The 14,969-nt window shown below is 40.1% G+C and overlaps 1 protein-coding gene across 1 annotated transcript in view; it reads right to left on the minus strand.

Annotated features, from left to right (window-relative positions):
• Positions 1 to 253: 253 nt before the first annotated feature.
• Positions 254 to 14,969, minus strand: part of clmpb (CXADR like membrane protein b) — a 61,268-nt gene continuing 46,552 nt past the window's right edge. The window contains exons 3-7 of the mRNA XM_037267095.1: positions 11,328 to 11,532; positions 8,640 to 8,807; positions 7,695 to 7,817; positions 7,057 to 7,198; positions 254 to 5,737 (exon numbers count right to left, since the gene is read on the minus strand). Coding sequence (XP_037122990.1) covers positions 5,401 to 5,737; positions 7,057 to 7,198; positions 7,695 to 7,817; positions 8,640 to 8,807; positions 11,328 to 11,532 — 975 coding nt within the window. The 3' untranslated portion in view covers positions 254 to 5,400. The remainder of the gene's footprint in view (positions 5,738 to 7,056; positions 7,199 to 7,694; positions 7,818 to 8,639; positions 8,808 to 11,327; positions 11,533 to 14,969) is intronic.

Raw genomic sequence — 14,969 nt, forward strand, 5'->3', positions numbered from 1 at the left:
TTGTACTGCTTTGATTTAGCTGCTTGTGTGCATTGCATCATAGAATAGAATAGAATAGATCTTTATTTGTCATTGTCACATGTACAACGAAATTTAAAAAGATCATCATCTATCATGGGATAGCTTGCAAGGTTATGCACACTGCAATTAAATTGGCTAATATACAAAAGCCTTTTTCTTGCTTGCAAGCTAACTGTGGATAGAACTTTTTTGTAAGATTGTAATGTTTAAAAGAAGACATGAGCAATCAGAGTAGGTTGTCATTGAATATTTTATTTGCAAATGAAAGAGTAATAACTCATAAGTCGTAAAAATATACATTTTTAAAATTGTGATATTTACATGGATTGTTTTGTCATCAAACAAAGAATTCTGCACGGTTACTCAAAACCAAACGACTGCAGAAAAAAAAAAGGATGATCTACAAAGGAAACAAGTGTCTTCTTGCATGTCCCCTTAAGTGACGCTGTGCCAAGCTTGTCTGCTCCTGACGCTTCAGCTAAGATGTCGTGGAGAAACAGCCGACCACACACATCCCACACAGACCCATGATGAGCTTAGCACACATAAAAGTGCAAAGTACATGAATTAAAATAAAAAAAGACAAAAATAAAGCTTCATAAATTTTTCTGTGAATGTATTTACAGTTGTAGATTCTTTTAAATTCCTTATCCAAATGCAGGTATGATACATCAAAGCAAAGCATTCTCATTCCTTTGCTCAGATTCTTATGACATGCAGGTCCCTTTACATCCCTTTTCCAGGGTGACTTCAGCACCCTCCATCATTTTTTGGGGAAAACGCATCACATTCCAAGGCCCAAAAGTCTGAGCATCATTTCGCTCTGCCTTCAAGTCAGAAATAAAACACCTTCAAACAAACATAAAAACATTGTGGCTAGCACACAACACAGGTTAACCTAACACTTGAGTGTCGATGAGACAATACACATACAGTGTCGATAGAATACTGCTCTAAAAGACGATACAGAGTGTATGTTTGTGGGATTTATTTCCCTACTGAGATAACGGAAATCTGTTAAAAGAAAGCGCAAACAGCACATGGGGATGAAGTCAGGAATCTGCCACCTGAGTCAAAGCGCATGGAGGAGTTCTAAAAGCTGGAAGACTTGCATCCCTTATTCCTCCTCCACCGTTGCTGCCGCTATTGTCGCTTTCATCGACGGCGGAGGGGAATTTCAATGTCGTGAGCCTTGGCTCGATATCAATCGCGTTAGGAGTAGCTCCTCCTGATTCCCAGCTCGACCGTGCTCAGACTGACTCTTGTGACAGCCAACGTCTTGGAGAACAGGCTATTGCTGAAATGCATCAGCTGTCTCTGCGAGTGCCTGCGTGTTGTTATTGTGGGTATGATTATCTGCATCAGTACCTCTATTAATCAATACGAATACTCCCCAACATTTCATCCATCAAACTGATTCTGAAGGAGCAGACGTGTGAGCATTTGTGTGCTTGTGGAAATGCAGCTATATGGACAAAGGTATTGGGACACATCTACAGGAAACCATGCAGTATTCATAATTCAGTCTTCTGGTAAAGACATAATTTCATATTATGTCTAGGTTTCTTTGTCCGGACCAGAATCATCTAGCAATGCTTGACCTTCCTCAAAGTGCATATTGTCCAAAATGTCTGGTGTGAGGTTAAGAACTCAATCCTTGAGGTGGTACCCCAATGTTGTGTTTGACTTTGAGATGGGACTTCAGGAATTTAAAATAGGATATTTCCTACTTTTAAGCAGTCTGGAATGGAGTGTCAGATTCCCAGGCATCTGAGAAGTCTAATCCAACCTGACTTTGATGATTTGATCAAGAGGTAGGCTACTTCCCAAGACCTTTGTCCACATGCAAACTTCTTCATATAGTATTTGCCTGGGCACAATACTCTTGTGTGCGTGTGCACCCATGGCCAAGTGTAAAAGCATGAAGCCCAGTTATGAATTATGTACACGCTTGTCTCAACTCACTCCTCCCCCACAAGTGAAAACATGGCTGCCGCTTGTGAGGCCAGCTTCAATTGACTTTTGAGTCCTAATGAAAATAAATACTGCCAGTCTGCATTCATGTCATTGTTAAATAAAGGCTACTTTGCCTGGCTAGATCCCCTCTCATTCGCTGAATGGCTAACAGTAGAGTGTGGGTGTGGCCCGGGGGCTTATACTGAATTAACATGCACGCACCCCCACTGTACACACTCACATGCACACACACGCACACACACACACTAGCTTCCCTGGTCAGATATGAACCGCTGTAGTTTAATATAAAAGGAATCTATCCCTCTCCCTGCACAGGCAAGTCAGATGGAAAGTCCCACATGTGAAGTCAAAGTGCACAGCCCACCTCAGATCTTTGAATTTGAATGTTAAATTCCTTTTTCACATCAGTTCTACAAGACACTAGTACCAAATCCTAACATTAAGTGGAATCTTGAAAGTAGAATGACTCATAAATGTTGTATTATCTAAATCAGGTACACTCACATCACTACACTGTATTTCTACAACTGTACCTCGTAAACACACATGCTAATATGAATTTGTCTTAGCGCTGGAGAGGGCAGCTTTATACTCCACAGTCTCGACTTTGTTGTTGTGGTGCATGCTCTTGCTGCTTTCACTTCAAGTCTTCTCTTGGATATAGTTTAAAAAGCTGTTTTTATAGACAGAATTAAAGGGAAAATAAGATTGTTCTCGCTATGGCATTCATTGTGCAGAGTGCACAGACTTCATTATCACTTGGTGAACAATGAATAAATTATTTAGCATAGGAGTATGATATTTAAAAAAAAAAAAAAAATTTCCAGGTCTGTGTAAATACTAAATGCAGCCAACACCCTCTTGGCGAATGGTTGCCGTTCAGCGAAAAATCTGTACTAGCACTGATTGAGAACACAAAACAACATGTTTTGAATTCACCTTTGGGTTTTCCATTTGACTTTTACGTGTGTAGGGAGCAAATATCCCCTCAAGTACCCCTAATTTATTAAATCAAATGACATCATGTGCATATATCTATCTGTATGTACAATACAAAACAATACTGATTACATAATGTACAGTACATTGCTCGTGGCATGGGATTACTCTCTCAACAACTGATATTTTGCACTCTTCTGAAATCACCCCGTTGGGATGCTTCATTTTTTCCGGGGCGATTTATTGCAGTGGCATTGATATTTGCCGCTATTGACCTTCTGAGTCGGTGAGACAGTGTGCTGATTGCTGAAGATAAGGACAAAGAAAGCCTGAAAAGGAATAATGGGTTGCAAAGGCACACTGATAGAAAAGCGACTTGCTCTAATTTAAGCTACGTTCAATCAAACCGCACTGGTTCTGTGACTATGTGACAAAAGGGGCAAATGGCTGATCGCAAGCAGACCAATAACACACCAGCACCCGCTGATTCAGCCAGACGGCCATTGAGCCACTCAATTATAATGGTTTCAGAATCCTGACTATACATACTCTTAGCTCTCAATACATACTGAAGCGATCATACTTTTCATTCCTCAGGCCTAATTGACCCTTTCTCACTATGATGTCTTAAGACATTGTCTCTTCTTTGGGTTATCTTCACTAATTCAGGGCATAACATGATAAGATAGGCAAGGAGTAGAGTAGACAGACTTCCGGAAGCAGACGAGAGGATAGGCCGCAAGAAACTGAACCTCACAAATCTCTCTTCAAGGCTGTATCTGTTTTCTTGATTTGATGACTTTTACCTGTAGGTCTTTACATCAACCATAGGAAGGTTCTCTAGCATCTCTCCTCTACCCCCATAGCATCTTCCAACTTCTTAGGCGGTGTGTTTTCATGCTTTCATCTATGAGTCCATTATTTCTGATCCGATCAATACTGTGAAATTGTGAAGTTACACTGCACAGTGCAAGTACAATTGTCAATGATAAAAAACTATCATTAGTTATTAATTTCTTCATGTCATATTACAAGAGTGAAAGCAGGTAGCTAATATTGGATACCTTCAGGCTGTGTGCCTCTGCATCCAGTGCAGCCTGGTCATCCTGGAAGTGGGATTCTCAGCATCTGCAATCTCTTCTCATGGTTTCTTCATTCCTGCCCATATGGGTTTTTCAGTTTTCTTTGCCCTCTTGGGGGGTCTAGATTAGGGGATGTCGTTCATAGTTGTGGGCTTGTAAAGACTCAAGTAAAGACTTTGAGATTCAACAGCTATTAAGGACTGTATAAAAAGATTATGAAGATAACACCAGGGAAGAGAGGACAAACACCCCCAAATAAAGTTGCGTTCTATTATTTCAGTACCCCCCTGGGAGCGAAAATGATGCCATCCATCCTTATCATCAATCACATTCATGGTGACACATTTTGGTTTCACTTCTGAAATGCAGCAAATAAACAAATAAAGAAAAAAAACTCTCCCACCCAAAAAAATGAGAATGGTGGCACTTCTCATGAGCAAGCTATCTGTCAGCCTTTCACTAGCTCGGATAAAAGAAACATAAAAAAAATGATGGGAAAAATATATATGTGACTTGAGCTAATCAAAGCTTATTCCCTCTAATAAAAACATGGTCTGTTTATAGGCCTAGTACATGTATTAAATAGACGTAAAGGTATCCAATACCAGAGAAAAGGTGACGATCCCATTGATATAACTCCACTGTGAGTGCTACATCCTTATACCTGAAGTTTGCCCTGCTGGTGGTAAAGCAGATTGGCTGTTCAGTCAGCTGAGTGAATCTAAGTAAGTTCCTCGTGAGTTTCTCATGAGAGAGGTTGATGACGCACACACAAATACACACGCACACACAGACACACTGAAATACTGTGCCTGTCCGCACAAATGGGCACAACTGGGTCAACCCACAGGTGGCAAATGGGGTCTGTGGTTTTGGATCTGATGCTAGATAGAAGATGACATCATCCTCCTGCTGGAGAAGAAAATATCTGTAGTCTCCATCTTGAACATCTCATGGTAGGAGGGGGCTACTTTTACTATCACTCAGCTTTGAAAGTTTCCTCAGCGTTTTACCCCTTTGCTTTGTTACATGCCTAAAGTTTTGATTAGATAAATACTCGGCAAGGGGGTCCTTTCCGTTTGCCACACACAGTGCTTCCTTCCTTCCTTGAGTCATAAGACACAAACAGTGTCTTGTCTCTGATCTTGTTTTTTTTCTTTTGTGTAATTGAGTAGGGGACAAGCATTTCATATTTTCCCTTTAAGTATGCATTCATTAGAAGTACTTTTGGACTTATAGTATTGAATTTTTAATTACATCCTTTTAACTAGTTGCATTTCTTTGTTTATAGAAGAGTCTTAGCCTTTGGGAAGGGGGTGCAAGGTTGAGGGTTAAGGATGGGGAGTCTGGCATGGCTGGGGGAAGTAGTTAACTTTCAGTCCTACACAGTCTGAAAGGCCTTGGTCTGGGCGGGGACCATGAGGGTCGGTGGTGTCGGACCAGACGTATTCCTGGTGTTGAATTTGGGAGGAGTAGGGGGCGCGGGGGTCTTGGACGGCACCACTGTGGTGTAGGCCGGAGGGGACTGGGGAAAGCCCGGAGGTTGTCCGTTTTCCTTCAGCGCTGCAACTGCAGGTGGGCGGGGGCGGTGGCCGCGCTGGGCGCTGTTGTGCACCATTGACTGGGTAGAGGAGGCACCTGAACGTGAGCTGCCGGAGCGGGATGAAGACAGGGAGTTGGGCTTCACCAGTTTTGCTTTGGGAGCCTCTGCATCCTCTCTGGACAAACACACGCACATGAAGAATATTCACTGGTGTCAAAATATATTGTATGTACATGCACAGGCATCAGTCAGAGCAAGACACACTTAAAAAAACAACTACAATGGAAAGTGAGGGTCTCCTCTATTTATTTCTCAGCATGTGCCTGCCTGGCCACAGTAAGTGGTGTCATGTTTATCAGGCACTGTCATCACGTCAGCATTTTTGCGCATTGTGAAGCTCATTCGAGCAGCTGCTTATGAGGGATTAGTGTCGGCTTTTCCACAGAGAGTCAAAGACCTCTCGTGTAAAAACATATTTCTTAAAAGAATCTAAGAAGCCGAAAAATATATCAATAAAGCAAAAGTAATAGGTGGGGTTTGTCATAAACCTTACACCCAAAGTGGTTGTGGTCTGCTTTAAGCACATTGCCACTTGTCACAAGGCATACAAATAGAAAACGCTTCATCTCGTCTGCATTATTTACTGAGAGCTGGCCCTCTAACGTGTTACATTATTCATTGTTACATTCATGAATGAGCACCTACACCGATGCAAATCAGTCACATACAAAAAAGTGTTTTTACATTTTTTTTTTCTTCTTTAGTGTCACTTGGTGTCCACAGGCGCACACATCTCCAAGAACTCCATTGACAATAAAGAGCAAGATTCATATAGCATAACAAATACAATCGCTATACTTCTTCATATAAAGCGTTTATTTACTTACTACAAAGAGTTTATTATGGGAAAGATGCGCTTCAGGTTGCTCGATGGTGTCTATAAGACAAATTTGTTCTGTGTGTGCACAATTTAGAGACTACAATTTATAGCATTTTGCTCGCAAGTAAATAAATATTAATTAAAACATTACGGAACATAATATGATTATATCACATTACATTACAACGATAATAATGACATATCTTTGCATATTATAACGGTACGTTTCTCTACACTTCACAGTTGTGTTATTTTATTTTCCACACATCTCAATCCTTTGGGTAAACCCTTAGCAGGCCCTAGAATTGTCTCCACTGCATACAGCAGCACTTTCAATGCAAATGTCAGCTTTACAGATACAATGTCTGCTTTTGTTTTGCGATAAAAACGTCTGCGGCAACACAAGATAGTACTGCATGAGCTAGGATAGTGACTGCAGGGAAATAAATAGGTGTGACACGTCCCGCAATTAATTTCAGAATTTAACTGATTAGAGCAAAGAGGAAATACAGTACGTCCCCAATGCTGTTATAAAACTTCCCTATTGCACAGGTCTGTTAGAACACAGACACAAAGAAAGGGAAAACTCATTGGGAAAAGGAGAAAGGACAAACCTTATCTCATTTGGGGTCTCCTCTTCCTCATACTTCTTTTTCTCTTTCGTTCGGAAGACAAGCCAGATAATTAATATAACGATGAGCACACCCAGGGAAATTCCCACCACTGCGCCAGCCACCATGCCCATATCCCTCACATCTGCGAACACACAACACATTCCATCAGTCACATTAGGTACAACTGCACATCTACCGGAATTTCTCATTTATAGCACCAGTGGTGTAGAAGTGCACAGCATCATACAACGGCAATTCCACCATGCCATGCACCCCTAAATTCAATTTACTACCACTATGGAAATCACCTCGCTTGTGCAGATCAAGCTCTCCATTTGTTTACATGTAACCCCGACCGCCCGGCCTCTCTGCAAATGTATTCATCTGACAGAGAAACATTAATGTTGGAGCACAGGTGGTGACCAGTAACCACCAGTAGTACGTTCAATGCGGTCCCCTGTGTTCCTGTGTTGGTGCATTGGGGAAGTTTAATGGCCGTGTGGAAGCAGAGAGGCAGAAATAAATGTATTTCCATCTGCAGTTTGAAACAATAGCCATCAGTCAGTGTGGCAGGTGGAGGTGAGCTGAATGCCGCAATGACTTGCCAGTCAAAGCCTCTCCCACCCCCAAACACTCACGCTGCATTGTGACCTCAACGGTGCAATTCTCCTCGCCAACGTCATTGCTGGCTGTACACCTGTAGACACCTGTGCTATCCATGGTGAGGTTCCTTAGGGTCACCAGTTCAGGGTTCTTCAAATCTGGACAGCAGAATGGTACATCCATTTTACAGAGTGGTTTAGTCATGATCAAGTAAGTGTGTAGTCTATTGCACTGAAATGGTTTAAAAGGCTTGTCTCACAGTCTTATTCCCAATCGATAAAGTTTTTGTATCACTATAATATAGATGACTACTTCTAGGAGTTTCAAGAAAAATCAATATATGATTCATAGAGTCCAGGGAAGTAACTGTTCACTTGGGTTTATGCAGTAAAATATTTGTGTCGCTAATGAGAGGCATATATGCTCTTTGATTATGTTCCAGGATGAAGAGCAGAATGTGCAGTATGTGACATTAGCTTGTTTCAACTCTGTACGCTTTTATGTATAATTCACTTAGACTATGAGCTATCATATCAGTGTCATAGATATCTTCATCTGATTCAGATCAATCCTCATGTATATCTGAATACTGAGGATTGCAAGTGACAATCATCCTTGGAAAAAAAATGCTAGTACTACTCTACTATTAATTTGAAGTGCAGCTATTTTTTGCTGTCAAGTAGGGGTAGTAGTAGTGCAAACCATGTAAGTCATGCAGAATCAGTGGCCTGATTGTGACAATCAAAATCAACCCGTGATCAATCAACCTGAGATCAGCACTACTTAACTTAACTTAATTATTATGCGTGTCTTGATGGCAACAGGAGGTGGACATAAAATGGAGAAAAGTGGGAAGGCTAACAAAAACGATTTGAGAGAATAAATGGAGGCAGCGGAAAGTGCTGTTATGAAAATTAATCCTTATAGCACATCTCAGTTGACATTTTTTAGTGGGGTTAAACGTTCATTATTTTTCTTACCTATCAGTGCCAGGTTTGGCAGTTTGCCCAGGCTCTTGCCTTTGTCTAGCACTCGCTCCCACTTGTAGTTGATGGGGTCAGAACCGTCGCTGGACTTGCAGCTCAGTTTGACGTCACTACCTTCCAAGAGATCGCCATCCATCCAACATCTGGGTTTTGAGGGTTTCACTATGAAATTAGCAAAGGAATAATGGGTTTAACTCATTGGTATGACAAACACGGTTCAGATGTAGTAAGATGGAGACATATTTATTTATTCATTTATCTATCTATTTATTTATTTCTATTTATTTGTTTGTTCGTTCATTGATTATTTTGTATTTTACTGTGAGCATCAACACTACGGTCCAATGCATCCATCAGTGGAATACAAAAAAAAGCTTGCAGAACCTTTAAGTGAAACACTTTAGGCGTGGGCATATTTTGCTCATTGCAGTGACCCAGCACCGACCCATTTCCCAGGCTGCCTTGTGAGCTGATCAGAATGCTTGCGGTTACCCCATCGGTCATCGCTTAAGCTCTGTTTTTTTCCATTCGCACAAAACCCATAAATACATGCATTGTATGGATGAAAATAAAGGGAATTATGGGGACATATGTGGCAAACAGTTTGATACTGTCAATATACAGCCATAGATTACGAGTCTCAGTTTGAGACTGCAGAGAGTTTATACAGTCTATCGAGACTCGTTTAATGTTAGTGCTAACTTGGCTGTGAGTCTTGTATTTTCTATTTTTTTTTTGTTTTGTTCTTGCCACAGCTGAAAGATTTCAGTCCAGTAGCTCAACACAGAGAACACAGAAGAGAAGTGCTGGATGCTGTTGAAACATGCATTGCCTCTGTCTTTAAACACACCGGACGGCTTTGCTGAGCTATGAAAAAACGAAAATAGCTTGGCTTCCATCCCAGCAGGGTATTTTTAGATCAGTGGCAAGCTATTTTTAAACAGCTCTTTTCTATTTTGTCATATTCGCAGTGTCGGCTTTTGTGCCATTTGGCTGGTGCTGATTGTCTGCAGAGCTGCAGCATGTTGCTAAAGCCTCACTGTTGTGAGGTAGCTTGTACATTGACTCATCTTATATGGATTTCTTTACATTAGATTGAAACTATTTGAGAGTGATTCAAAAGTTAAAGCTCTAACCGCATCTATAATAATACTAAGTAGTAGTTTCTCGTTAAGTAGTAGTTTCTCGTTCGGACTACAACCTGGTCAATACAGTATAGAAATAGACGAGCATTCACACTCACATTAACATGTACAGGACATTTAGTTCATCGATCCAAAAGGTTGAGGGTGAGCTGATTTGGGGCGAATGATGTCATACACCTAACAGGGCTGGAGAGCAACGATTTACATTTACATGGGATTATGTAATATAATTACAAAGTGTCTTCAATTGCTGTTATATTCTATTATTACAGTTATATTACTCAGAGAAAATTTGGAATTACAGTTGACTTTTGAAATGTATAAAGTTACACTTGTAACTTTACATCATCCACAGTTCCAGTTTAGAGTTTACTATCAGTTTACAGTTTCTTACAAACATACTTTTATAAACATATGCTTCCGCCATGTAGACAGTGCAACTCTGTTGCGTTGAATTTCAATGGAATGGAAGGAGCCACTTTCCATAGCCAGGAAGTAAATCCGCTGTGTTCACTCCCACAACGGCGCAAATACCTGTTTCAACATACGATACATGCATGCACCCACATTTAAACTTATGTATTTAAACCCATAGTAAGGAATGCTTTTGGAAACTGGGTCATAAAAACAAGCACTCACAACTCACAGGAGGCAGGCAAATAAACAACCTGCCTGGCACAAGGCTATTATCTTGTGGAGCGAAATGCAAATGTCCGTCTCTCTCAAAATCGAAAGTGTCACCGCGAAAGCTGAGGGCAATTTGTACAAACGAAGGCACTAACTCACTGAAATGTTTTTATGGAAGAGAGATGAGAGTGAGAGGATTAACAGACTGTTCTATTAGAAAACCAATAACCGCGGGCCGAACTAATCTCCCATGATGTTTTAATAAATCGCCCGCTTTTTCGTCACTGAGATGATCTCACTCTTCCCGATGGACTTTGTGTCTGGCTTGAGTATTAGGACGCTATGCCTTTTTGCCGTTTGTCCTTCAGAATTGTTTAGCTACGAGCAGGCAAGGATGAACATTCACACTGAGCTCACTCTAATTCTTGTTGCATAAACGAGGAAAATAAAAATAATGAAAAAATAGCAGGGATGAAATAACCAACAATGAATTTGCTGAGGATTAGAAAGCCAAAACAAGCTCCCCCAAACATAATTTGGGTAAATAATTTCCCTAAGAAGCTTATACAGGGTTTAGGGGAAGACAGTTGTAATTATAGGCATTCACTTTAAACATAAGGGCACATTTTCCTCAAAAAGACGCACATGCATGTACTGCAAAGTTAGATTTGTTGACACTCAAACTCATAAATTAGTTGCATGTTTCTCATCTCACCTCATTAACAAACTAAAAGAAGAATCCAATCAGTCAGTCTGAATCAAATTGAATCATTAGATCAGTCAGCATGACAGAGGAAATGTGTTAGGCTAATGACCCATTCACGAGGTATCTGATTGTGTACATGTGTGTGTGCACGTGTGTGCCTATGTGCGCACGCGTGTGTGTGTGTTTGTGTGTGTTGACCCTTACCCAGCACAATGAGGTTGACTTGGCTCCAGTGGTACTTCCCTCCAGTCTTGACCTTGCAGTAGTACTCCCCGGAGTCAGTCAGTAGCAGGTCACTGATCAGCAGGGAGGCGTCACCCCCCAGGTACTCCCCAGCAAAGGACAGGCGGCTGGCATCTGGGCCTGTCGCCTCGTTGGTGTACACGTGGCCGCCGAAGAACGTAATGATCTAGAAATATTGAAGAGCAACATTTCAGAGACTGTCATTAATGTTGGTTAGTGAACTATGCTGAAGCCCTCACAAGCAAATTAAGCTAAGTGGTCCCCAACCATTGGGCCTCCAACCATACAGATGGAGTTTCCTCATTTTAATTTCAGATCCAGATTTATTGTTATTACAACAAGTGCGGCAAAAATAGCGTGCAGGCCATTCAGTGCCAATGACCAAAACGTTATTACGGGTCAAAGTGTTGTTCTTATCTTATTTACCGGTTGAACAGTTGAGAGTTGGGGTGTTGTTAAAAAAAAAAAAAAAAAGATGATTTCTTTCTCTGTATCTCTATCTGCATCTCTATCTTCTGTATATCAGTCTGTCGTTCTGGCTATGTACATGCTCGCAAACACAAACACAGCTGTCACAGTGGCCTATTACTCAGGGCGAGTGAGAGCCTGCAGATGGGACCCACTAAGTGGCGGTGCCACAGCGCATCACTGGCGACCAAACAGGTGCCACCTGCCGTGACCACAGGTGACGACTGGCTGCTTACCTGCACCAAATATGTAAAAAAAACGCACACAATAAAAAAAATCTGACCCTGAATGCAAATTGATGATTACAGCACGTTCCAGCGTTCTACAGAAACAACATTTAGCCGACTACACAACTACCATTAAGCATATGCCTCTTGTTTATTATATGGCTTCTGCACATTTACTGCTCACAGGCATCTGAAAATAATTTATTGTCTTTGTGCACAGATGTAAAGATGCATACTATAGAGAGTGAGAGTGCTAATCAAGGGAATTTGTACAAAATGGCTACAGGCTGTTGTTTTAAAGCTGTGATGACAAATTGCTGACGTGGAGGTTTATTTCCTTTGCAGGCTTTTGAAGAACACATTTACTGGGATTTTTTTTACATATAGAAACTTTTTTTGTCATGAAATAAGTCATGCTGCATTTCAAACTTGTTTGGGTCTAATGCAAAAAAAACAAAAAAAAATCCTCAATATATTATAACAACATACTACAGACAGGAGGATTTTTGTAAATATGATTTCAGTATTTATTTTAATATTCTGCATGCTTTGACATAATATTCTGCATACTCTAATAGTATATATAGGAAACCGGAGCACCCAGAGGAAACTTACGCAGGCACGGGATGAACATGCAAACCCCACACAGGAAGGCTGGATCCAGAATGAAATCCCGCGACTTTGAACTGTGAGGCGGACCTGCTAACCAGTGCGTCATCGTACCGCCACACCTTATACTATATACATCTCAGAATCTGAATTATAATTTTAAGTTAAAATACATTTGATGACTGCTAGATGTTTTTATAAGTCAGATCATTTTTTTTGGCCCTTTTGTAGGTTAAATCGCAGATTTTAAAATGTCAGTATTGTTATGTTGTTGTTTTAACGATGACAGCCAGCAGACACTTTTTTATGTACATTTGTACTTTGTACAAATTTCTCTTTACAAAATATTAATATGCTCAGTGATTATCACTGCCAGAGAGTAATAGTATTCTTGAAAAAAAATAAAATATTTTTTTATTGTCATTGTGGTTTTCAGTACTGCATTACATTATGGTAAGAACATTTATCAATATTATGTAGATACTACATGCAGTGCAAACTACAACCCTGACAACAAATTAAAATAGACTAATCCAGCTCTTGTATTTGCTGTTTGATTATGCAACTGCACCTAATAGATGAATGTATTTTATTGATTGAAAGCCTGACCTTGAACTTGTGGTCAGCCCCCTTGGTGATCTGAGCAAATGGAACCTGCAAAATAACTAAAAGGGGCTAAATGTTGCAGAATGCACTTTCTCTCTCTGACAGTACAAAAGAATGATTTATTCATTCGGCTACAGGCACAGACTCTTCAACCTAATCAAATTTTCAGATGTTTGATTTTAATTAATGGCGCCTTCAATGTTATCTTCCCGTTAAATATTCATCGCAATGTGGCCCCCCCCCCCCCCCTCTCCGCCTTAAATCATTAAAGCTTCAGACAGACGCTTTAATTCGACGACTTGTTTCCTCCTTCCTGGCCTCTTCTTGCTCTTTTCTTTCTCGCTGTGTTGCACTTCCATGTGCTAACGCATCAGGACACAAACAAACGACTTCCTAATGGACTATAAATGTAAATATAAATATAAAAGAATTCAATTCGTCCACTCTACAGCCAGAGAGATTTTGCACACTAATGTGTTCATTTTGGGTAGAGAATGTCTCTTAACCCACAAGTTCTCCAAGGTAAAACAAACCACTACGTCATTGTAGAAGCTTGAAAGATATAAGCCCCTAGGGTATTAATCATTTTTCTTTCACATTAGTTTTGAACATTTTTTTTTTGGCAAGGTACAGTGGAAGACATTCCGTTCTGTCATGCTTGTTGACATCACAAGAAAACAATTATTCACAGTGCAGAGTGACAGTGAATTCATTTCTTCTACAGTCAAACTGTTGCCATTATTAAGATATACAAAAGAAAAAAAAAAGACAGGTGAAGTCAAACTACTCACCTTGAAGCCTGACAGACACAAAATGGACAGGCAACATCACCTAGTGGTGTTTGAAACAAAGTATAGCCTGCATATTAGGTAGTATTATATATTATATATATTTACGTAAAAACCTGAACAGTAAAATTAATTTGATCAATTCTACTATATGCTCATGTTGCATTGAGCAGCCACATACTTTGCTATGGTGCATTAAGTGCCATTTCAAATTCTCAGTTTACTCCTACTTTTTTGCCATCATTGCTGCACTTCTGCGTCAGCACAAAAAGTAAAGAAAACAAACAAGCAAAAGAAGCAAAACACACCAGATTTCCAATTAGATAATGATGATGCTTTGAGTTCAAAGTTTCTTTCTAAAAGTTAGTAATTCATTATTATTAATAAGAAGTTAGGAAAATGAATGAATGAAAAAATTATATATTTCTTGGAAAAAATAGTTCCGTCTGAATACAATGAGCAGTTAAAAGCTCACTTTAAGATACATACAACTGTCATAAGGTGTCAAAAATGTTTTTTAAATGTAAAATATAAATTTAAATCATTCTTATGGACTTATAGACCTAAAGGTGGTCTACAAGTTTACTTTTGCCGTGACATTTTGGATATTCCAGGAATTCACACAAACCATCAATGCCCCAAGTAAATTTCGTTTAAAATGTCAGCGACATATCAAGATGCGTGCAAGAAGAATGATGCGCTGTAAGAAGGAACACAGAATAAATAATGTCGATGATAGTACTGCCTAGAGACAGCGAGTGAATCCCAGCACATCCATTATGATTCCATTATGATATGTTCGTAGGAACTAACAAGGGTCACAATGTCACTTGCCTGAGAATTCAGCAACACGAGCACTGTTGATATTTGGCCCGAAGCATAAACAAAAGTGCTTCGAAATCCCA

Source organism: Syngnathus acus, chromosome 13 (genome assembly GCF_901709675.1).
Source record: "Syngnathus acus chromosome 13, fSynAcu1.2, whole genome shotgun sequence".
Classification (NCBI taxonomy): Eukaryota; Metazoa; Chordata; class Actinopteri; order Syngnathiformes; family Syngnathidae; genus Syngnathus; species Syngnathus acus.